Below are 22,155 nucleotides of genomic sequence, written 5' to 3' on the forward strand. Positions count from 1 at the left end.
TGGGACCCGGTGGGAGTTCGGAGACCGGGAGATGAGCTTGGGATGATGTCCAGTGTCTGAAGGTGGGTGTAGAGGGAGGGGGATGATCAGGGATTGGCCTGGACAGGAGTGGGGCCATTGAGACTGGAGGGGACAGAGGCCGGCGGATGAGAGTTAGACTGTCTGTCCTCCTTACCTCCCGTCTTGAGGTCCATCACACATCTCTTCCCACAGCCGGCGTCACAACAGCTCTGCCAGATCTCACAGTCATCATGGTGGGAACATCTCTCGCCCAGTTTCATCTGACAGATCGGACCCAGGCGCGATTCTGCTGGACATTCCCCTCCCTCCTCTGTAGGCACAAGAACATCCCGGGCACAAAGGGAACTGCCGTTCGACTGGGGCAACCCTCACCACACCCGATCCAGGAGCAGGGGGAGGCCGCTCTGCCCCTCCTTCCCCGCTCCTACACTCAGTAAGGTTCAGTGCTGATCCGCAGTCTCAGCTGCATTTATCCCACCCCCTCCCCATCCCACTCGATTCACTTCAGGATCCCAAAATCCCTCCATCTCCGTCTGGAATATACTCAACATCGGAGCGATCGGAGACCTCGGGGTAGAGGGTTTCACAGTTTCACAACCCTCCCTCACTCACTGAAACCATCACTACTCTACTCACACACTCACTACCCGAAGCTCTCCCTCCCTACCCGACTCACACCATCACTACCCCACTCAAACGCTCCCTACCCCACTCACAAACTCATTACCCCATTCATACACTCCCTACCCCTCTCACACACTCACTACCCCACTCACACACTCACTATCCCACTCACACACTCCCTACACCACTCACACACTCACTACCCCACTCAGACCCCCATTACACCACTCAAACACTCACTACCCCACTCAAACATTCCCTACCCCACTCACACCCTCCCTACCCCACTCAGAACCTCATTGCACCACTCACTCACTACCCCACTCATACAATCCCTACCCCACTCACACTCACCCTTCCCCACTCACAGCCTCCCCACTGCACTCACACACTCCTTACCCCACTCACACACTCACTAACCCACTCACACAATCACTATCCCTCTCACACACTCACCACCCCACTCATACATTCCCTACCCCACCCACAAACTCACTACCCCACTCACACACTCACTAGCCCACTCATGCACTCTGTAGACCACTCAAACAATCACTAACCCACTCATACACTCCCTACCACAATCACACAATCACTACGCCATTCACACAAACCCTACCCCACTAATACACTTACTACCCAACTCAAACACTCACTACACCACTCAAACAATCACTACACCACTCACAGAAACCCTACCCCACTCACACACACACTACCCCACTCACACACTCACCACCCCACTCACACACTCCGTAGACCACTCAAACAATCACTAACCCACTCATACACTCCCTACCACAATCACACAATCACTACCCCACTCACACTCACCCTACCCCACTCACAGCCTCCCTACTGCACTCACACACTCACCATCCCACTCACACACTCACTAGCCCACTCATACACTCTGTAGACCACTCAAACAATCACTAACCCACTCATACACTCCCTACCACAATCACACAATCACTAAACCATTCACACAAACCCTACCCCACTAATACACTCACTACCCAACTCAAACACTCACTACACCACTCAAACAATCACTACACCACTCACAGAAACCCTACCCAACTCACACACACACTACCCCACTCACACACTCACCACCCCACTCACACATACACTACCCCACTCATGCACTCACTAAATCACTCAAACACACACTAACCTACTCATACACTCTCTACACCACTCACACACTCACCACCCCACTCACACACTCGCTACCCCACTCATACACTCCGTAGACCACTCAAACAATCACTAACCCACTCATACACACCCTACCACAATCACACAATCACTAGCCCACTCACACTCACCCTACCCCACTCACAGCCTCCCTAAAGCACTCACACACTCCTTACCCAACTCACACACTCAACACCCCACTCATACATTCCCTACCCCACCCACACACTCTCTACACCACTCACACACTCCCTACACCACTCAAACACTCACTACCCCACTCATACACTCACTAAATCACTCAAACACACACTAACCTACTCATACACTCTCTACACCACTCACTCACTCAACACCCCACTCACACACTCACTACCCCACTCATACACTCCGTAGACCACTCAAACAATCACTAACCCACTCATACACTCCCTACAACAATCACACAATCACTAGCCCACTCACACTCACCCTACCCCACTCACAGCCTCCCTACTGCACTCACACACTCCCTACCCAACTCACACACTCAACACCCCACTCATACATTCCCTACCCCACCAACACACTCCCTACACCACTCACACACTCCCTACACCACTCAAACACTCACTACCCCACTCATACACTCACTAAATCACTCAAACACACACTAACCTACTCATACACTCTCTACACCACTCACTCACTCACCACCCCACTCACACACTCCCTACACCACAGACACACACACACTACATCACACACACACACCCTACCCAAACCAAACCCTCCCAGGACCACTCACAAAAAACTACCCCAATCATACACTTCCTACCTCAATCTAATCCTCACTACCCCACCCACACACTCATTAACATACTCAAAAAGCCCTCCTGACTCAGAAAAAAATTATAATAAAGAGAATGGGAATGAGGAGGAGAGTGGGATTAGACTGGGTGGGATATTAAAGGGTGCGGGGAGTGAGGGGGAGAGTGGGATTAGACTGGGTGGGATATTAAAGGGTGCGGGGAGTGAGGGGGAGAGTGGGATTAGACTGGGTGGGATATTAAAGGGTGCGGGGAGTGAGGGGGAGAGTGGGATTAGACTGGGTGGATATTAAAGGGTGCGGGGAGTGAGGGGGAGTGTGGGATTAGACTGGGTGGGATATTAAAGGGTGCGGGGAGTGAGAGAGAGAGTGGGATTAGAATGGGTGGGATACTAAATGGTGTGGGGAGTGAGGGGGAGAGTGGGATTAGACTGGGTGGGATATTAAAGGGTGTGGGGAATGAGGAGGAGAGTGGGATTAGACTGGGTGGGATATTAAAGGGTGCGGGGAGTGAGGGGGAGAGTGGGATTAGACTGGGTGGGATATTAAAGGGTGCAGGGAGTGAGGAGGAGAGTGGGATTAGACTGGGTGGGATATTAAAGGGTGCGGGGAGTGAGGGGGAGAGTGGGATTAGACTGGGTGGGATATTAAAGGGTGTGGGGAATGAGGAGGAGAGAGGGATTAGACTGGGTGGGATATTGAAGGGTGCAGGGAGTGAGGGGGAGAGTGGGATTAGACTGGGTGGGATATTAAAGGGTGCGGGGCGTGAGGGGGAGAGTGGGATTAGACCTGGTGGGATATTAAAGGGTGCGGGGAGTGATGGGGAGAGTGGGATTAGACTGGGTGGGATATTAAAGGGTGCGGGGAGTGAGAGCGAGAGTGGGATTAGACTGGGTGGGATATTAAAGGGTGCGGGGAGTGAGGGGGAGAGTGGGATTAGACTGGGTGGGATATTAAAGGGTGCAGGGAGTGAGGAGGAGAGTGGGATTAGACTGGGTGGGATATTAAAGGGTGCGGGGAGTGAGGGGGAGAGTGGGATTAGACTGGGTGGGATATGAAAGGGTGCGGGGAGTGAGGGGGAGAGTGGGATTAGACTGGGTGGGATATCAAAGGGTGCGGGGAGTGAGGGGGAGAGTGGGATTAGACTGGGTGGGATATTAAAGGGTGCGGGGAGTGAGTGGGAGAGTGGGATTAGACTGGGTGGGATATTAAAGGGTGCAGGGAGTGAGGGGGAGAGTGGGATTAGACTGGGTGGGATATTAAAGGGTGCGGGGAGTGAGGGGGAAAGTGGGATTAGACTGGGTGGGATATTAAAGGGTGCAGGGAGTGAGGGGGAGAGTGGGATTAGACTGGGTGGGATATTAAAGGGTGCGGGGAGTGAGGGGGAGAGTGGGATTAGACTGGGTGGAATATTAAAGGGTGCGGGGAGTGAGGGGGAGAGTGGGATTAGACTGGGTGGGATATTGAAGGGTGCGGGGAGTGAGGTGGAGAGTGGGATTAGACTGGGTGGGATATTAAAGGGTGTGGGGAGTGAGGGGGAGAGTGGGATTAGACTGGGTTGGATATTAAAGGGTTCGGGGAGTGAGGGGGAGAGTGGGATTAGACTGGGTGGGATATTAAAGGGTGCGGGGAGTGAGGGGGAGAGTGGGATTAGACTGGGTGGGATATTAAAGGGTGCGGGGAGTGAGGGGGAGAGTGGGATTAGACTGGGTGGGATATTAAAGGGTGCGGGGAGTGAGGGGGAGAGTGGGATTAGACTGGGTGGGATATTAAAGGGTGCGGGGAGTGAGGGGGAGAGTGAGATTAGACTGGGTGGGATATTAAAGGGTGTGGGGAGTGAGGGGGAGAGTGGGATTAGACTGGGTGGGATATTAAAGGGTGCGGGGAGTGAGGGGGAGAGTGAGATTAGACTGGGTGGGATATTGAAGGTTGCGGGGAGTGAGGGGGAGAGTGGGATTAGACTGGGTGGGATATTAAAGGGTGTGGGGACTGAGGGGGAGAGTGGGATTAGACTGGGTGGGATATTAAAGGGTACAGGGAGTGAGGGGGAGAGTGGGATTAGACTGGGTGGGATATTAAAGGGTGCGGGGAGTGAGGGAGAGAGTGGGATTAGACTGGGTGGGATATTAAAGGGTGCGGGGTGTGAGGGGGAGAGTGGGATTAGACTGGGTGGGATATTAAAGGGTGCGGGGAGTGAGGGGGAGAGTGGGATTAGACTGGGTGGGATATTAAAGGGTGCGGAGAGTGAGGGGGAGAGTGGGTTTACACTGGGTGGGATATTAAAGGGTGTGGGGAGTGAGGGGGAGAGTGGGATTAGACTGGGTGGGATATTAATGGTTGCGGGGAGTGAGGGGGAGAGTGGGATTAGACTGGGTGGGATATTAAAGGGTGCGGGGAGTGAGGGGGAGAGTGGGATTAGACTGGGTGGGATATTAAAGGGTGCGGGGAGTGAAGGGGAGAGTGGGATTAGACTGGGTGGGATATTAAAGGGAGTGTGGAGTGAGTGGGGGGAGAGTGGGATTAGACTGGCTGGGATTTTAACTTGTGTGGGGAGTGAGGAGAGCGTTATTAGACTGGGTGGGATATTAAAGTGAGTGGGGCATGGATGGGAGAGTGAGATTAGACTGGTTGGGTATAAAAGGGTGCTGGGATTGAGGGGTAGATAGGGATTAGACTGGGTGGGATATTAAAGGGTGCAGTGAGTGCGGGGGAGAGTGGGATTAGACTGGGTGGGATATTAAAGGGTGCAGTGAGTGCGGGGGAGAGTGGGATTAGACTGGGTGGGATATTAAAGGGTGTGGGGAGTGAGGGGGAGACTGGGATTAGACTGGGTGGGATATTAAAGGGTGCGGGGAGTGAGGGGGAGAGTGGGATTAGACTGGGTGGGATATTAAAGGGTGTGGGGTGTGAGGAGGAGAGTGGGATTAGTCTGGGTGGGATATTAAAGGGTGTGGGGAGTGAAGGGGAGAGTGGGATTAGACTGGGTGGGATATTAAAGGATTTGGGGAGTGAGGGGGAGAGTGGGATTAAACTGGGTGGGATATTAAAGGGTGCGGGGAGTGAGGGGGAGAGTGGGATTAGACTGGGTGGGATATTAAAGTGCACGGGGAGTGAGGGGGAGAGTGGGATTAGACTGGGTGGGATATTAAAGTGTGCGGGGAGTGAGGGGGAGAGTGGGATTAGACTGGGTGGGATATTAAAGTGTGCGGGGAGTGAGGGGGAGAGTGGGATTAGACTGGGTGGGATATTAAAGTGCACGGGGAGTGAGGGGGAGAGTGGGATTAGACTGGGTGGGATATTAAAGGGTGTGGGGAGTGATGGGGAGAGTGGGATTAGACTGGGTGGGATATTAAAGGGTGTGGGGTGTGAGGGGGAGAGTGGGATTAGACTGGGTGGGATATTAAAGTGTGCGGGGAGTGAGGGGGAGAGTGGGATTAGACTGGGTGGGATATTAAAGTGCACGGGGAGTGAGGGGGAGAGTGGGATTAGACTGGGTGGGATATTAAAGGGTGTGGGGTGTGAGGGGGAGAGTGGGATTAGACTGGGTGGGATATTAAAGTGTGCGGGGAGTGAGGGGGAGAGTGGGATTAGACTGGGTGGGATATTAAAGTGCACGGGGAGTGAGGGGGAGAGTGGGATTAGACTGGGTGGGATATTAAAGGGTGTGGGGAGTGATGGGGAGAGTGGGATTAGACTGGGTGGGATATTAAAGGGTGCGGGGAGTGAGGGGGAGAGTGGGATTAGACTGGGTGGGATATTAAAGGGTGCGGGGAGTGAGGGGGAGAGTGGGATTAAACTGGGTGGGATATTAAAGGGTGCGGGGAGTGAGGGGGAGAGTGGGATTAGACTGGGTTTGATATTAAAGGGTGCGGGGAGTGAGGGGGAGAGTGGGATTAGATTGGGTGGGATATTAAAGGGTGTGGGGAGTGAGGGGGAGAGTGGGATTAGACTGGGTGGGATATTAAAGGGTGCGGGGAGTGAGGGGGAGAGTGGGATTAGACTGGGTGGGATATTAAAGGGAGCAGGGAGTGAGGGGGAGAGTGGGATTAGACTGGGTGGGATATTAAAGGGTGCGGGGAGTGAGGGGGAGAGTGGGATTAGACTGGGTGGGATATTAAAGGGTGCGGGGAGTGAGGGGGAGAGTGGGATTAGACTGGGTGGGATATTAAAGGGTGTGGGGAGTGAGGGGGAGAGTGGGATTAGACTGGGTGGGATATTAAAGGGTGCGGGGAGTGAGGGGGAGAGTGGGATTAGACTGGGTGGGATATTAAAGGGTGTGGGGATTGAGGGGTGAGTGGGATTAGACTGGGTGGGATATTGAAGGGTGCGGGGAGTGAGAGGGAGAGTGGGATTAGACTGGGTGGGATATTAAAGGATGCGGGGAGTGACGGGGAGAGTGGGATTAGACTGGGTGGGATATTAAAGGGTGCGGGGAGTGACGGGGAGAGTGGGATTAGACTGGGTGGGATATTAAAGGGTGCGGGGAGTGAGGGGGAGAGTGGGATTAGACTGGGTGGGATATTAAAGGGTGTGTGGAGTGAAGGGGAGAGTGGGATTAGACTGGGTGGGATATTGAAGGGTGCGGGGAGTGAGGGGGAGGGTGGGATTAGACTGGGTGGGATATTGAAGATTGCAGGGAGTGAGGGGGAGAGTGGGATTAGACTGGGTGGGTTATTAAAGGGTGCGGGGAGTGAGGGGGAGAGTGGGATTAGACTGGGTGGGATATTAAAGGGTGCGGGGAGTGAGGGGGAGAGTGGGATTAGACTGGGTGAGATATTAAAGGGTGTGGGCAGTGAGGGGGAGAGTGGGATTAGACTGGGTGGGATATTAAAGGGTGCGGGGAGTGTGGGGGAGAGTGGGATTAGACTGGTTGGGATATTAAAGGGTGCGGGGAGTGAGGGGGAGAGTGGGTTTAGACTGAGTGGGATATTAAAGGGTGCAGGGAGTGAGGGGGAGAGTGGGATTAGACTGGGTGGGATATTAAAGGGTGCGGGGAGTGAGGGGGAGAGTGGGATTAGACTGGGTGGGATATTAAAGGGTGCGGGGAGTGAGGGGGAGAGTGGGATTAGACTGGGTGGGATATTAAAGGGTGCGGGGAGTGAGGGGGAGAGTGGGATTAGACTGGGTGGGATATTAAAGGGTGCGGGGAGTGAGGGGGAGAGTGGGATTAGACTGGGTGGGATATTAAAGGGTGCGGGGAGTGAGGGGGAGAGTGAGATTAGACTGGGTGGGATATTGAAGGGTGCAGGGAGTGAGGGGGAGAGTGGGATTAGACTGGGTGGGATATTAAAGGGTGTGGGGACTGAGTGGGAGAGTGGGATTAGACTGGGTGGGATATTAAAGGGTACAGGGAGTGAGGGGGAGAGTGGGATTAGACTGGGTGGGATATTAAAGGGTGCGGGGAGTGAGGGAGAGAGTGGGATTAGACTGGGTGGGATATTAAAGGGTGCGGGGTGTGAGGGGGAGAGTGGGATTAGACTGGGTGGGATATTAAAGGGTGCGGGGAGTGAGGGGGAGAGTGGGATTAGACTGGGTGGGATATTAAAGGGTGTGGGGAGTGAGGGGGAGAGTGGGATTAGACTGGTTGGGATATTAATGGTTGCGGGGAGTGAGGGGGAGAGTGGGATTAGACTGGGTGGGATATTAAAGGGTGCGGGGAGTGAGGGGGAGAGTGGGATTAGACTGGGTGGGATATTAAAGGGTGCGGGGAGTGAAGGGGAGAGTGGGATTAGACTGGGTGGGATATTAAAGGTTGTGGGGAGTGAGGGGGAGAGTGGGATTAGACTGGGTGGGATATTAAAGAGTGCAGGGAGTGAGGGGGAGAGCGGGATTAGACTGGGTGGGATATTAAAGAGTGCAGGGAGTGAGGGGGAGAGCGGGATTAGACTGGGTGGGATATTAAAGGGTGCGGGGAGTGAGTGGGAGAGTGGGATTAGACTGGGTGGGATATTAAAGGGTGCGGGGAGTGAGGGGGAGAGTGGGATTAGACTGGGTGGGATATTAAAGGGTGCGGAGAGTGAGGGGGAGAGTGGGTTTACACTGGGTGGGATATTAAAGGGTGTGGGGAGTGAGGGGGAGAGTGGGATTAGACTGGTTGGGATATTAATGGTTGCGGGGAGTGAGGGGGAGAGTGGGATTAGACTGGGTGGGATATTAAAGGGTGCGGGGAGTGAGGGGGAGAGTGGGATTAGACTGGGTGGGATATTAAAGGGTGCGGGGAGTGAAGGGGAGAGTGGGATTAGACTGGGTGGGATATTAAAGGGAGTGTGGAGTGAGTGGGGGGAGAGTGGGATTAGACTGGCTGGGATTTTAACTTGTGTGGGGAGTGAGGAGAGCGTTATTAGACTGGGTGGGATATTAAAGTGAGTGGGGCATGGATGGGAGAGTGAGATTAGACTGGTTGGGTATAAAAGGGTGCTGGGATTGAGGGGTAGATAGGGATTAGACTGGGTGGGATATTAAAGGGTGCAGTGAGTGCGGGGGAGAGTGGGATTAGACTGGGTGGGATATTAAAGGGTGCAGTGAGTGCGGGGGAGAGTGGGATTAGACTGGGTGGGATATTAAAGGGTGTGGGGAGTGAGGGGGAGAGTGGGATTAGACTGGGTGGGATATTAAAGGGTGCGGGGAGTGAGGGGGAGAGTGGGATTAGACTCGGTGGGATATTAAAGGGTGTGGGGTGTGAGGAGGAGAGTGGGATTAGTCTGGGTGGGATATTAAAGGGTACAGGGAGTGAGGGGGAGAGTGGGATTAGACTGGGTGGGATATTAAAGGGTGTAGGGAGTGTGGGGGAGGGTGGGATTAGACTGGGTGGGATATTAAAGGGTGTGGGGAGTGAGGGGGAGAGTGGGATTAGACTGGGTGGGATATTAAAGGATTTGGGGAGTGAGGGGGAGAGTGGGATTAAACTGGGTGGGATATTAAAGGGTGTGGGGAGTGAGGGGGAGAGTGGGATTAGACTGGGTGGGATATTAAAGTGCGTGGGGAGTGAGGGGGAGAGTGGGATTAGACTGGGTGGGATATTAAAGGGTGCGGGGAGTGAGGGGGAGAGTGGGATTAGACTGGGTGGGATATTAAAGGGTGTGGGGAGTGAGGGGGAGAGTGGGATTAGACTGGGTGGGATATTAAAGTGCGTGGGGAGTGAGGGGGAGAGTGGGATTAGACTGGGTGGGATATTAAAGGGTGCGGGGAGTGAGGGGGAGAGTGGGATTAAACTGGGTGGGATATTAAAGGGTGCGGGGAGTGAGGGGAGAGTGGGATTAGACTGGGTGGGATATTAAAGGGTGCGGGGAGTGAGTGGGAGAGTGGGATTAGATTGGGTGGGATATTAAAGGGTGTGGGGGAGTGAGGGGGAGAGTGGGATTAGACTGGGTGGGATATTAAAGGGTGCGGGGAGTGAGGGGGAGAGTGGGATTAGACTGGGTGGGTTATTAAAGGGTGCGGGGAGTGAGGGGGAGAGTGGGATTAGACTGGGTGGGATATTAAAGGGTGCGGGGAGTGAGGGGGAGAGTGGGATTAGACTGGGTGGGATATTAAAGGGTGCGGGGAGTGATGGGGAGAGTGGGATTAGACTGGGTGGGATATTAAAGGGTGTGGGGAGTGAGGGGGAGAGTGGCATTAGACTGGGTGGGATATTAAAGGGTGCGGGGAGTGAGGGGGAGAGTGGGATTAGACTGGGTGGGATATTAAAGGGTGTGGGGATTGAGGGGGAGAGTGGGATTAGACTGGGTGGGATATTGAAGGGTGCGGGGAGTGAGAGGGAGAGTGGGATTAGACTGGGTGGGATATTAAAGGGTGCGGGGAGTGACGGGGAGAGTGGGATTAGACTGGGTGTGATATTAAAGGGTGCGGGGAGTGACGGGGAGAGTGGGATTAGACTGGGTGGGATATTAAAGGGTGCGGGGAGTGAGAGGGAGAGTGGGATTAGACTGGGTGGGATATTAAAGGGTGTGTGGAGTGAAGGGGAGAGTGGGATTAGACTGGGTGGGATATTAAAGGGTGCGGGGAGTGAGGGGGAGAGTGGGATTAGACTGGGTGGGATATTAAAGGGTGGGGGGAGTGAGGGGGAGAGTGGGATTAGACTGGGTGGGATATTAAAGGGTGCGGGGTGTGAGGGGGAGAGTGGGATTAGACTGGGTGGGATATTAAAGGGTGCGGGGAGTGAGGGGGAGAGTGGGATTAGACTGGGTGGGATATTAAAGGGTGCGGGGAGTGCGGGGGAGAGTGGGATTAAACAGGGTGGGTTATTAAAGGGTGCGGGGAGTGAGGGGGAGAGTGGGATTAGACTGGGTGGGATATTAAAGGGTGCGGGGAGTGAGGGGGAGGGTGGGATTAGACTGGGTGGGATATTGAAGGGTGCAGGGAGTGAGGGGGAGAGTGGGATTAGACTGGGTGGGTTATTAAAGGGTGCGGGGAGTGAGTGGGAGAGTGGGATTAGACTGGGTGGGATATTAAAGGGTGCGGGGAGTGAGGGGGAGAGTGGGATTAGACTGGGTGGGATATTAAAGGGTGCGGGGAGTGAGGGGGAGAGTTGGATTAGACTGGGTGGGATATTAAAGGGTGTGGGGAGTGAGGGGAGAGTGGGATTAGACTGGGTGGGATATTAAAGGGTGCGGGGAGTGAGGGGGAGAGTGGGATTAGACTGGGTGGGATATTAAAGGGTGTGGGGAGTGAGGGGAGAGTGGGATTAGACTGGGTGAGATATTAAAGGGTGTGGGCAGTGAGGGGGAGAGTGGGATTAGACTGGGTGGGATATTAAAGGGTGCGGGGAGTGTGGGGGAGAGTGGGATTAGACTGGGTGGGATATTAAAGGGTGTGGGGACTGAGGGGGAGAGTGGGATTAGACTGGGTGGGATATTAAAGGGTACAGGGAGTGAGGGGGAGAGTGGGATTAGACTGGGTGGGATATTAAAGGGTGCGGGGAGTGAGGGAGAGAGTGGGATTAGACTGGGTGGGATATTAAAGGGTGCGGGGTGTGAGGGGGAGAGTGGGATTAGACTGGGTGGGCTATTAAAGGGTGCGGGGAGTGAGGGGGAGAGTGGGATTAGACTGGGTGGGATATTAAAGGGTGCGGAGAGTGAGGGGGAGAGTGGGTTTACACTGGGTGGGATATTAAAGGGTGTGGGGAGTGAGGGGGAGAGTGGGATTAGACTGGGTGGGATATTAATGGTTGCGGGGAGTGAGGGGGAGAGTGGGATTAGACTAGGTGGGATATTAAAGGGTGCGGGGAGTGAGGGGGAGAGTGGGATTAGACTGGGTGGGATATTAAAGGGTGCGGGGAGTGAAGGGGAGAGTGGGATTAGACTGGGTGGGATATTAAAGGGAGTGTGGAGTGAGTGGGGGGAGAGTGGGATTAGACTGGCTGGGATTTTAACTTGTGTGGGGAGTGAGGAGAGCGTTATTAGACTGGGTGGGATATTAAAGTGAGTGGGGCATGGATGGGAGAGTGAGATTAGACTGGTTGGGTATAAAAGGGTGCTGGGATTGAGGGGTAGATAGGGATTAGACTGGGTGGGATATTAAAGGGTGCAGTGAGTGCGGGGGAGAGTGGGATTAGACTGGGTGGGATATTAAAGGGTGCAGTGAGTGCGGGGGAGAGTGGGATTAGACTGGGTGGGATATTAAAGGGTGTGGGGAGTGAGGGGGAGAGTGGGATTAGACTGGGTGGGATATTAAAGGGTGCGGGGAGTGAGGGGGAGAGTGGGATTAGACTCGGTGGGATATTAAAGGGTGTGGGGTGTGAGGAGGAGAGTGGGATTAGTCTGGGTGGGATATTAAAGGGTACAGGGAGTGAGGGGGAGAGTGGGATTAGACTGGGTGGGATATTAAAGGGTGTAGGGAGTGTGGGGGAGGGTGGGATTAGACTGGGTGGGATATTAAAGGGTGTGGGGAGTGAGGGGGAGAGTGGGATTAGACTGGGTGGGATATTAAAGGATTTGGGGAGTGAGGGGGAGAGTGGGATTAAACTGGGTGGGATATTAAAGGGTGCGGGGAGTGAGGGGGAGAGTGGGATTAGACTGGGTGGGATATTAAAGGGTGCGGGGAGTGAGGGGGGAGAGTGGGATTAAACTGGGTGGGATATTAAAGGGTGCGGGGAGTGAGGGGGAGAGTGGGATTAGACTGGGTGGGATATTAAAGGGTGCGGGGAGTGAGTGGGAGAGTGGGATTAGATTGGGTGGGATATTAAAGGGTGTGGGGAGTGAGGGGGAGAGTGGGATTAGACTGGGTGGGATATTAAAGGGTGCGGGGAGTGAGGGGGAGAGTGGGATTAGACTGGGTGGGTTATTAAAGGGTGCGGGGAGTGAGGGGGAGAGTGGGATTAGACTGGGTGGGATATTAAAGGGTGCGGGGAGTGAGGGGGAGAGTGGGATTAGACTGGGTGGGATATTAAAGGCTGCGGGGAGTGATGGGGAGAGTGGGATTAGACTGGGTGGGATATTAAAGGATGTGGGGAGTGAGGGGGAGAGTGGGATTAGACTGGGTGGGATATTAAAGGGTGCGGGGAGTGAGATTGAGAGTGGGATTAGACTGGGTGGGATATTAAAGGGTGTGGGGATTGAGGGGGAGAGTGGGATTAGACTGGGTGGGATATTGAAGGGTGCGGGGAGTGAGAGGGAGAGTGGGATTAGACTGGGTGGGATATTAAAGGGTGCGGGGAGTGACGGGGAGAGTGGGATTAGACTGGGTGTGATATTAAAGGGTGCGGGGAGTGACGGGGAGAGTGGGATTAGACTGGGTGGGATATTAAAGGGTGCGGGGAGTGAGGGGGAGAGTGGGATTAGACTGGGTGGGATATTAAAGGGTGTGTGGAGTGAAGGGGAGAGTGGGATTAGACTGGGTGGGATATTAAAGGGTGCGGGGAGTGAGGGGGAGAGTGGGATTAGACTGGGTGGGATATTAAAGGGTGCGGGGAGTGAGGGGGAGAGTGGGATTAGACTGGGTGGGATATTAAAGGGTGCGGGGTGTGAGGGGGAGAGTGGGATTAGACTGGGTGGGATATTAAAGGGTGCGGGGAGTGAGGGGGAGAGTGGGATTAGACTGGGTGGGATATTAAAGGGTGCGGGGAGTGCGGGGGAGAGTGGGATTAGACTGGGTGGGTTATTAAAGGGTGCGGGGAGTGAGGGGGAGAGTGGGATTAGACTGGGTGGGATAATAAAGGGTGCGGGGAGTGAGGGGGAGAGTGGGATTAGACTGGGTGGTATATTAAAGGGTGCGGGGAGTGAGGGGGAGAGTGGGATTAGACTGGGTGGTATATTAAAGGATGCGGGGAGTGAGGGGGAGAGTGGGTTTACACTGGGTGGGATATTAAAGGGTGCGGGGAGTGAGGGGGAGAGTGGGATTAGACTGGGTGGGATATTAAAGGGTGCGGGGAGTGAGGGGGAGATTGGGATTAGACTGGGTGGGATATTAAAGGGTGCGGGGAGTGAGGGGGAGAGTGGGATTAGACTGGGTGGGATATTAAAGGGTGCGGGGAGTGAGGGGGAGAGTGGGATTAGACTGGGTGGGATATTAAAGGGTGCGGGGAGTGAGGGGGAGAGTGGGATTAGACTGGGTGGGATATTAAAGGTTCCGGGGAGTGAGGGGGAGAGTGGGATTAGACTGGGTGGGATATTAAAGGGTGCGGGGAGTGAGATTGAGAGTGGGATTAGACTGGGTGGGATATTAAAGGGTGCGGGGAGTGAGGGGGAGAGTGGGATTAGACTGGGTGGGATATTAAAGGGTGCGGGGAGTGAGGGGGAGAGTGGGATTAGACTGGGTGGGATATTGAAGGGTGTGGGGAGTGAGTTGGAGATTGGGATTAGACTGGGTGGGATATTAAAGGGTGCGGGGAGTGAGGGGGAGAGTGGGATTAGACTGGGTGGGATATTAAAGGGTGCGGGGAGTGAGGGGGAGAGTGGGATTAGACTGGGTGGGATATTAAAGGGTGCGGGGAGTGATGGGGAGAGTGGGATTAGACTGGGTGGGATATTAAAGTGCACGGGGAGTGACGAGGGAGAGTGGGATTAGACTGGGTGGGATATTAAAGGGTGCGGGGAGTGAGGGGGAGAGTGGGATTAGACTGGGTGGGATATTAAAGGGTGTGGGGAGTGAGGGGGAGAGTGGGATTAGAATGGGTGGGATATTAAAAAGTGTGGGGAGTGAGGGGGAGAGTGGGATTAGACTGGGTGGGATATTAAAGTGCACGGGGAGTGACGAGGGAGAGTGGGATTAGACTGGGTGGGATATTAAAGGGTGCGGGGAGTGAGGGGAGAGTGGGATTAGACTGGGTGGGATATTAAAGGGAATGGGGAGTGAGGGGGAGAGTGGGATTAGACTGGGTGGGATATTAAAGGGTGCGGGGAGTGAGGGGAGAGTGGGATTAGACTGGGTGGGATATTAAAGGGTGCGGGGAGTGAGGGGGAGAGTGGGATTAGACTGGGTGGGATATTAAAGTGCACGGGGAGTGAGGGGGAGAGTGGGATTAGACTGGGTGGGATATTAAAGTGCACGGGGAGTGAGGGGGAGAGTGGGATTAGACTGGGTGAGATATTAAAGGGTGTGGGGAGTGACGAAGGAGAGTGGGATTAGACTGGGTGGGATATTAAAGGGTGCGGGGAGTGAGGGGGAGAGTGGGATGAGACTGGGTGGGATATTAAAGGGTGCGGGGAGTGAGGGGAGAGTGGGATTAGACTGGGTGGGATATTAAAGGGTACGGGGAATGAGGGGGAGAGTGGGATTAGACTGGGTGGGATATTAAAGGGTGCGGGGAGTGAGGGGGAGAGTGGGATTAGACTGGGTGGGATATTAAAGGGTGCGGGGAGTGAGGGGGAGAGTGGGATTAGACCGGGTGGGATATTAAAGGGTGTGGGGAGTGAGGGGGAGAGTGGGATTAGATTGGGTGGGATATTAAAGGGTTAAGGGAGTGAGGGGGAGAGTGGGATTAGACTGGGTGGGATATTAAAGGGTGCGGGGAGTGAGGGGGAGAGTGGGATTAGACTGGGTGGGATATTAAAGGGTGTGGGGTGTGAAGGGGAGAGTGAGATTAGACTGGGTGGGATATTAAAGGGTGCGGGGAGTGAAGGGGAGAGTGGGGTTAGACTGAGTGGGATATTAAAGGGTGCGGGGAGTGACGGGGAGAGTGGGATTAGACTGGGTGGGATATTAAAGGGTGTGTGGAGTGAGGGGGAGAGTGGGATTAGACTGGGTGGGATATTAAAGGGTGTGGGGAGTGAAGGGGAGAGTGGGATTAGACTGGGTGGGATATTAAATGGTGTTTGGAGTGACGGGGAGAGTGGGATTAGACTGGATGGGATATTAAAGGGTGCGGGGAGTGAGGGGGAGAGTGGGATTAGACTGGGTGGGATATTAAAGGGTGCGGGGAGTGAAGGGGAGAGTGGGATTAGACTGGGTGGGATATTAAAGTGCACGGGGAGTGAGGTGGAGAGTGGGATTAGACTGGGTGGGTTATTAAAGGGTGTGGGGAGTTAGGGGGTGCGTGAGATTAGACTGGGTGGGATATTAAAGGGTGCGGGGAGTGAGGGGGAGAGTGGGATTAGACTGGGTTTGATATTAAAGGGTGCGGCGAGTGAGGGGGAGTGTGGGATTAGAATGGGTGGGATATTAAAGGGTGTGGGGAATGAGGGGGAGAGTGGGATTAGACTGGGTGGGATATTAAAGGGTGCGGGGAGTGAGGGGAGAGTGGGATTAGACTGGGTGGGATATTAAAGGGTGCGGGGAGTGAGGGGAGAGTGGGATTAGACTGGGTGGGATATTAAAGTGCACGGGGAGTGAGGGGGAGAGTGGGATTAGACTGGGTGGGATATTAAAGTGAACGGGGAGTGAGGGGGAGAGTGGGATTAGACTGGGTGAGATATTAAAGGGTGTGGGGAGTGACGGCGGAGAGTGGGATTAGACTGGGTGGGATATTAAAGGGTGCGGGGAGTGAGGGGGAGAGTGGGATGAGACTGGGTGGGATATTAAAGGGTGCGGGGAGTGAGGGGAGAGTGGGATTAGACTGGGTGGGATATTAAAGGGTACGGGGAGTGAGGGGGAGAGTGGGATTAGACTGGGTGGGATATTAAAGGGTGCGGGGAGTGAGGGGGAGAGTGGGATTAGACTGGGTGGGATATTAAAGGGTGCGGGGAGTGAGGGGGAGAGTGGGATTAGACTGGGTGGGATATTAAAGGGTGCGGGGAGTGAGGGGGAGAGTGGGATTAGACTGGGTGGGTTATTAAAGGGTGCGGGGAGTGAAGGGGAGAGTGGGGTTAGACTGGGTGGGATATTAAAGGGTGCGGGGAGTGACGGGGAGAGTGGGATTAGACTGGGTGGGATATTAAAGGGTGTGTGGAGTGAGGGGGAGAGTGGGATTAGACTGGGTGGGATATTAAAGGGTGTGGGGAGTGAAGGGGAGAGTGGGATTAGACTGGGTGGGATATTAAATGGTGTTTGGAGTGACGGGGAGAGTGGGATTAGACTGGGTGGGATATTAAAGGGTGCGGGGAGTGAGGGGGAGAGTGGGATTAGACTGGGTGGGATATTAAAGGGTGCGGGGAGTGAAGGGGAGAGTGGGATTAGACTGGGTGGGATATTAAAGTGCACGGGGAGTGAGGTGGAGAGTGGGATTAGACTGGGTGGGTTATTAAAGGGTGTGGGGAGTGAGGGGGTGCGTGAGATTAGACTGGGTGGGATATTAAAGGGTGCGGGGAGTGAGGGGGAGAGTGGGATTAGACTGGGTTTGATATTAAAGGGTGCGGCGAGTGAGGGGGAGTGTGGGATTAGACTGGGTGGGATATTAAAGGGTGTGGGGAATGAGGGGGAGAGTGGGATTAGACTGGGTGGGATATTAAAGGGTGCGGGGAGTGAGGGGGAGAGTGGGATTAGACTGGGTGGGATATTAAAGGTTCCGGGGAATGAGGGGGAGAGTGGGATTAGACTGGGTGGGATATTAAAGGGTGTGGGGAATGAGGGGGAGAGTGGGATTAGACTGGGAGGAATATTAAATCGTGTGGGGAGTGAGGGGGAGAGCGGGATTAGACATGGTGGGTTATTAAAGGGTGCGGGGAGTGAGGGGGAGAGTGGGATTAGACTGGGTGGGATATTAAAGGGTGCGGGGAGTGACGGGGAGAGTGGGATTAGACTGTGTGGGTTATTAAAGGGTGTGGGGAGTGAGGGGGAGATTGGGATTAGACTGGGTGGGATATTAAAGGGTGCGGGGAGTGAGCGGGAGAGTGGGATTAGACTGGGTGGGATATTAAAGGGTGTGGGGAATGAGGAGGAGAGTGGGATTAGACTTGGTGGGATATTAAAGGTTCCGGGGAGTTAGGGGGAGAGTAGTATTAGACTGGGAGGAATATTAAATCGTGTGGGGAGTGAGGGGGAGAGTGGGATTAGACAGGGTGGGTTATTAAAGGGTGCGGGGAGTGAGGGGGAGAGTGGGATTAGACTGGGTGGGATATTAAATGGTGCGGGGAGTGAGGGGGAGAGTGGGATTAGACTGGGTGGGATATTAAAGGGTGCGGAGAGTGAGGGGGAGAGTGGGATTAGAGTGGGTGGGATATTAAAGGGTGCGGGGAGTGAGGGGAGAGTGGGATTAGACTGGGTGGGATATTAAAGGGTGCGGGGAGTGAGGGGGAGAGTGGGATTAGACTGGGTGGGATATTAAAGGGTGCGGGGAGTGAGGGAAAGAGTGGGATTAGACTGGGTGGGATATTAAAGTGTGCGGGGAGTGAGGGGGAGAGTGGGTTTAGACTGGGTGGGATATTAAAGGGTGTGGAGATTGAGGGGGTGCGTGAGATTAGACAGGGTGGGATATTAAAGGGTGTGGGGAGTGAGGGGGAGAGTGGGATTAGACTGGGTGGGATATTAAAGGGTGCGGGGTGTGTGGGGGAGCGTGGGATTAGACTGGGTGGGATATTAAAGGGTGCGGGGTGTGAGGGGGAGAGTGGGATTAGACTGGGTGGGATATTAAAGGGTGCAGGGAGTGAGGGGGAGAGTGGGATTAGACTGGGTGGGATATTAAAGGGTGCAGGGAGTGAGGGGGAGAGTGGGATTAGACTGGGTGGGATATTAAAGGGTGCGGGGAGTGACGGGGGAGAGTGGGATTAGACTGGGTGGGATATTAAAGGGTGCGGGGAGTGAGGGGGAGAGTGGGATTAGACTGGGTGGGATATTAAAGGTTGCGGGGAGTGAGGGGGAGAGTGGGATTAGACTGGGTGGATATTAAAGGGTGCGGGGAGTGAGGGGGAGAGTGGGATTAGACTGGGTGGGATATTAAAGTGCACGGGGAGTGATGAGGGAGAGTGGGATTAGACTGGGTGGGATATTAAAGGGTGCGGGGAGTGAGGGAGAGAGTGGGATTAGACTGGGTGGGATATTAAAGGGTGCAGGGAGTGAGGGGGAGAGTGGGATTAGACTGGGTGGGATATTAAAGGGTGTGGGGAGTGAGGGGAGAGTGGGATTAGACTGGGTGGGATATTAAAGGGTGCGGGGAGTGAGGGGGAGAGTGGGATTAGACTGGGTGGGATATTAAAGGGTGCAGGGAGTGAGGGGGAGAGTGGGATTAGACTGGGTGGGATATTAAAGGGTGCGGGGAGTGACGGGGGAGAGTGGGATTAGACTGGGTGGGATATTAAAGGGTGCGGGGAGTGAGGGGGAGAGTGGGATTAGACTGGGTGGGATATTAAAGGTTGCGGGGAGTGAGGGGGAGAGTGGGATTAGACTGGGTGGGATATTAAAGGGTGCGGGGAGTGAGGGGGAGAGTGGGATTAGACTGGGTGGGATATTAAAGTGCACGGGGAGTGATGAGGGAGAGTGGGATTAGACTGGGTGGGATATTAAAGGGTGCGGGGAGTGAGGGAGAGAGTGGGATTAGACTGGGTGGGATATTAAAGGGTGCAGGGAGTGAGGGGGAGAGTGGGATTAGACTGGGTGGGATATTAAAGGGTGTGGGGAGTGAGGGGAGAGTGGGATTAGACTGGGTGGGATATTAAAGGGTGCGGGGAGTGAGGGGGAGAGTGGGATTAGACTGGGTGGGATATTAAAGGGTGCGGGGAGTGAGGGGGAGAGTGGGATTAGACTGGGTGGGATATTAAAGGGTGTGGGGAGTGAGGGTGAGAGTGGGATTAGACTGGGTGGGATATTAAAGGGTGCGGGGAGTGAGGGGCAGAGTGGGATTAGACTGGGTGGGATATTAAAGGGTGCGGGGAGTGAGGGGGAGAGTGGGATTAGACTGGGTGGGATATTAAAGGGTGCGGGGAGTGAAGGGGAGAGTGGGGTTAGACTGGGTGGGATATTAAAGGGTGCGGGGAGTGACGTGGAGAGTGGGATTAGACTGGGTGGGATATTAAAGGGTGTGTGGAGTGAGGGGGAGAGTGGGATTAGACTGGGTGGGATATTAAAGAGTGTGGGGAGTGAGGGGGAGAGTGGGATTAGACTGGGTGGGATATTAAAGTGCACGGGGAGTGACGAGGGAGAGTGGGATTAGACTGGGTGGGATATTAAAGGGTGTGGGGAGTGAGGGGGAGAGTGGGATTAGACTGGGTGGGATATTAAAGGGTGCGGGGAGTGAGGGGGAGAGTGGGATTAGACTGGGTGGATATTAAAGGGTGCGGGGAGTGAGGGGGAGTGTGGGATTAGACTGGGTGGGATATTAAAGGGTGCGGGGAGTGAGAGAGAGAGTGGGATTAGAATGGGTGGGATATTAAATGGTGTGGGGAGTGAGGGGGAGAGTGGGATTAGACTGGGTGGGATATTAAAGGGTGTGGGGAATGAGGAGGAGAGTGGGATTAGACTGGGTGGGATATTAAAGGGTGCGGGGAGTGAGGGGGAGAGTGGGATTAGACTGGGTGGGATATTAAAGGGTGCAGGGAGTGAGGAGGAGAGTGGGATTAGACTGGGTGGGATATTAAAGGGTGCGGGGAGTGAGGGGGAGAGTGGGATTAGACTGGGTGGGATATTAAAGGGTGTGGGGAATGAGGAGGAGAGTGGGATTAGACTTGGTGGGATATTGAAGGGTGCAGGGAGTGAGGGGGAGAGTGGGATTAGACTGGGTGGGATATTAAAGGGTGCGGGGAGTGAGGGGGAGAGTGGGATTAGACCTGGTGGGATATTAAAGGGTGCGGGGAGTGATGGGGAGAGTGGGATTAGACTGGGTGGGATATTAAAGGGTGCGGGGAGTGAGAGCGAGAGTGGGATTAGACTGGGTGGGATATTAAAGGGTGCGGGGAGTGAGGGGGAGAGTGGGATTAGACTGGGTGGGATATTAAAGGGTGCAGGGAGTGAGGAGGAGAGTGGGATTAGACTGGGTGGGATATTAAAGGGTGCGGGGAGTGAGGGGGAGAGTGGGATTAGACTGGGTGGGATATTAAAGGGTGCGGGGAGTGAGGGGGAGAGTGGGATTAGACTGGGTGGGATATCAAAGGGTGCGGGGAGTGAGGGGGAGAGTGGGATTAGACTGGGTGGGATATTAAAGGGTGCGGGGAGTGAGTGGGAGAGTGGGATTAGACTGGGTGGGATATTAAAGGGTGCAGGGAGTGAGGGGGAGAGTGGGATTAGACTGGGTGGGATATTAAAGGGTGCGGGGAGTGAGGGGGAAAGTTGGATTAGACTGGGTGGGATATTAAAGGGTGCAGGGAGTGAGGGGGAGAGTGGGATTAGACTGGGTGGGATATTAAAGGGTGCGGGGAGTGAGGGGGAGAGTGGGATTAGACTGGGTGGAATATTAAAGGGTGCGGGGAGTGAGGGGGAGAGTGGGATTAGACTGGGTGGGATATTGAAGGGTGCGGGGAGTGAGGTGGAGAGTGGGATTAGACTGGGTGGGATATTAAAGGGTGTGGGGAGTGAGGGGGAGAGTGGGATTACACTGGGTTGGATATTAAAGGGTGCGGGGAGTTACGGGGAGAGTGGGATTAGACTGGGTGGGATATTAAAGGGTGCGGGGAGTGAGGGGGAGGGTGGGATTAGACTGGGTGGGATATTGAAGGGTGCAGGGAGTGAGGGGGAGAGTGGGATTAGACTGGGTGGGTTATTAAAGGGTGTGGGGAGTGAGGGGGAGAGTGGGATTAGACTGGGTGGGATATTGAAGGGTGCGGGGAGTGATGGGGAGAGTGGGATTAGACTGGGTGGGATATTAAAGGGTGCGGGGAGTGAGGGGGAGAGTGGGATTAGACTGGGTGGGATATTAAAGGGTGCGGGGAGTGAGGGGGAGAGTGGGATTAGACTGGGTGGGATATTAAAGGGTGTGGGGAGTGAGGGGGAGAGTGGGATTAGACTGGGTGAGATATTAAAGGGTGTGGGGAGTGAGGGGGAGAGTGGGATTAGACTGGGTGGGATATTAAAGGGTGTGGGGAGTGAGGGGGAGAGTGGGATTAGACTGGGTGGGATATTAAAGGGTGCAGTGAGTGCGGGGGAGAGTGGGATTAGACTGGGTGGGATATTAAAGGGTGCAGTGAGTGCGGGGGAGAGTGGGATTAGACTGGGTGGGATATTAAAGGGTGTGGGGAGTGAGGGGGAGAGTGGGATTAGAC

At 54.5% G+C, this 22,155-nt stretch overlaps 1 protein-coding gene across 1 annotated transcript in view; it reads right to left on the reverse strand.

Annotated features, from left to right (window-relative positions):
* The window catches only part of LOC121275045 (WAP four-disulfide core domain protein 3-like), a 35,018-nt gene that overhangs the window by 5,412 nt on the left and 7,451 nt on the right, over positions 1-22,155 (reverse strand). The window contains exon 2 of the mRNA XM_041182436.1: positions 176-331. Coding sequence (XP_041038370.1) covers positions 176-331 — 156 coding nt within the window. The remainder of the gene's footprint in view (positions 1-175; positions 332-22,155) is intronic.

This window comes from Carcharodon carcharias, assembly GCF_017639515.1.
Source record: "Carcharodon carcharias isolate sCarCar2 chromosome 40 unlocalized genomic scaffold, sCarCar2.pri SUPER_40_unloc_7, whole genome shotgun sequence".
NCBI classification, from domain to species: domain Eukaryota; kingdom Metazoa; phylum Chordata; class Chondrichthyes; order Lamniformes; family Lamnidae; genus Carcharodon; species Carcharodon carcharias.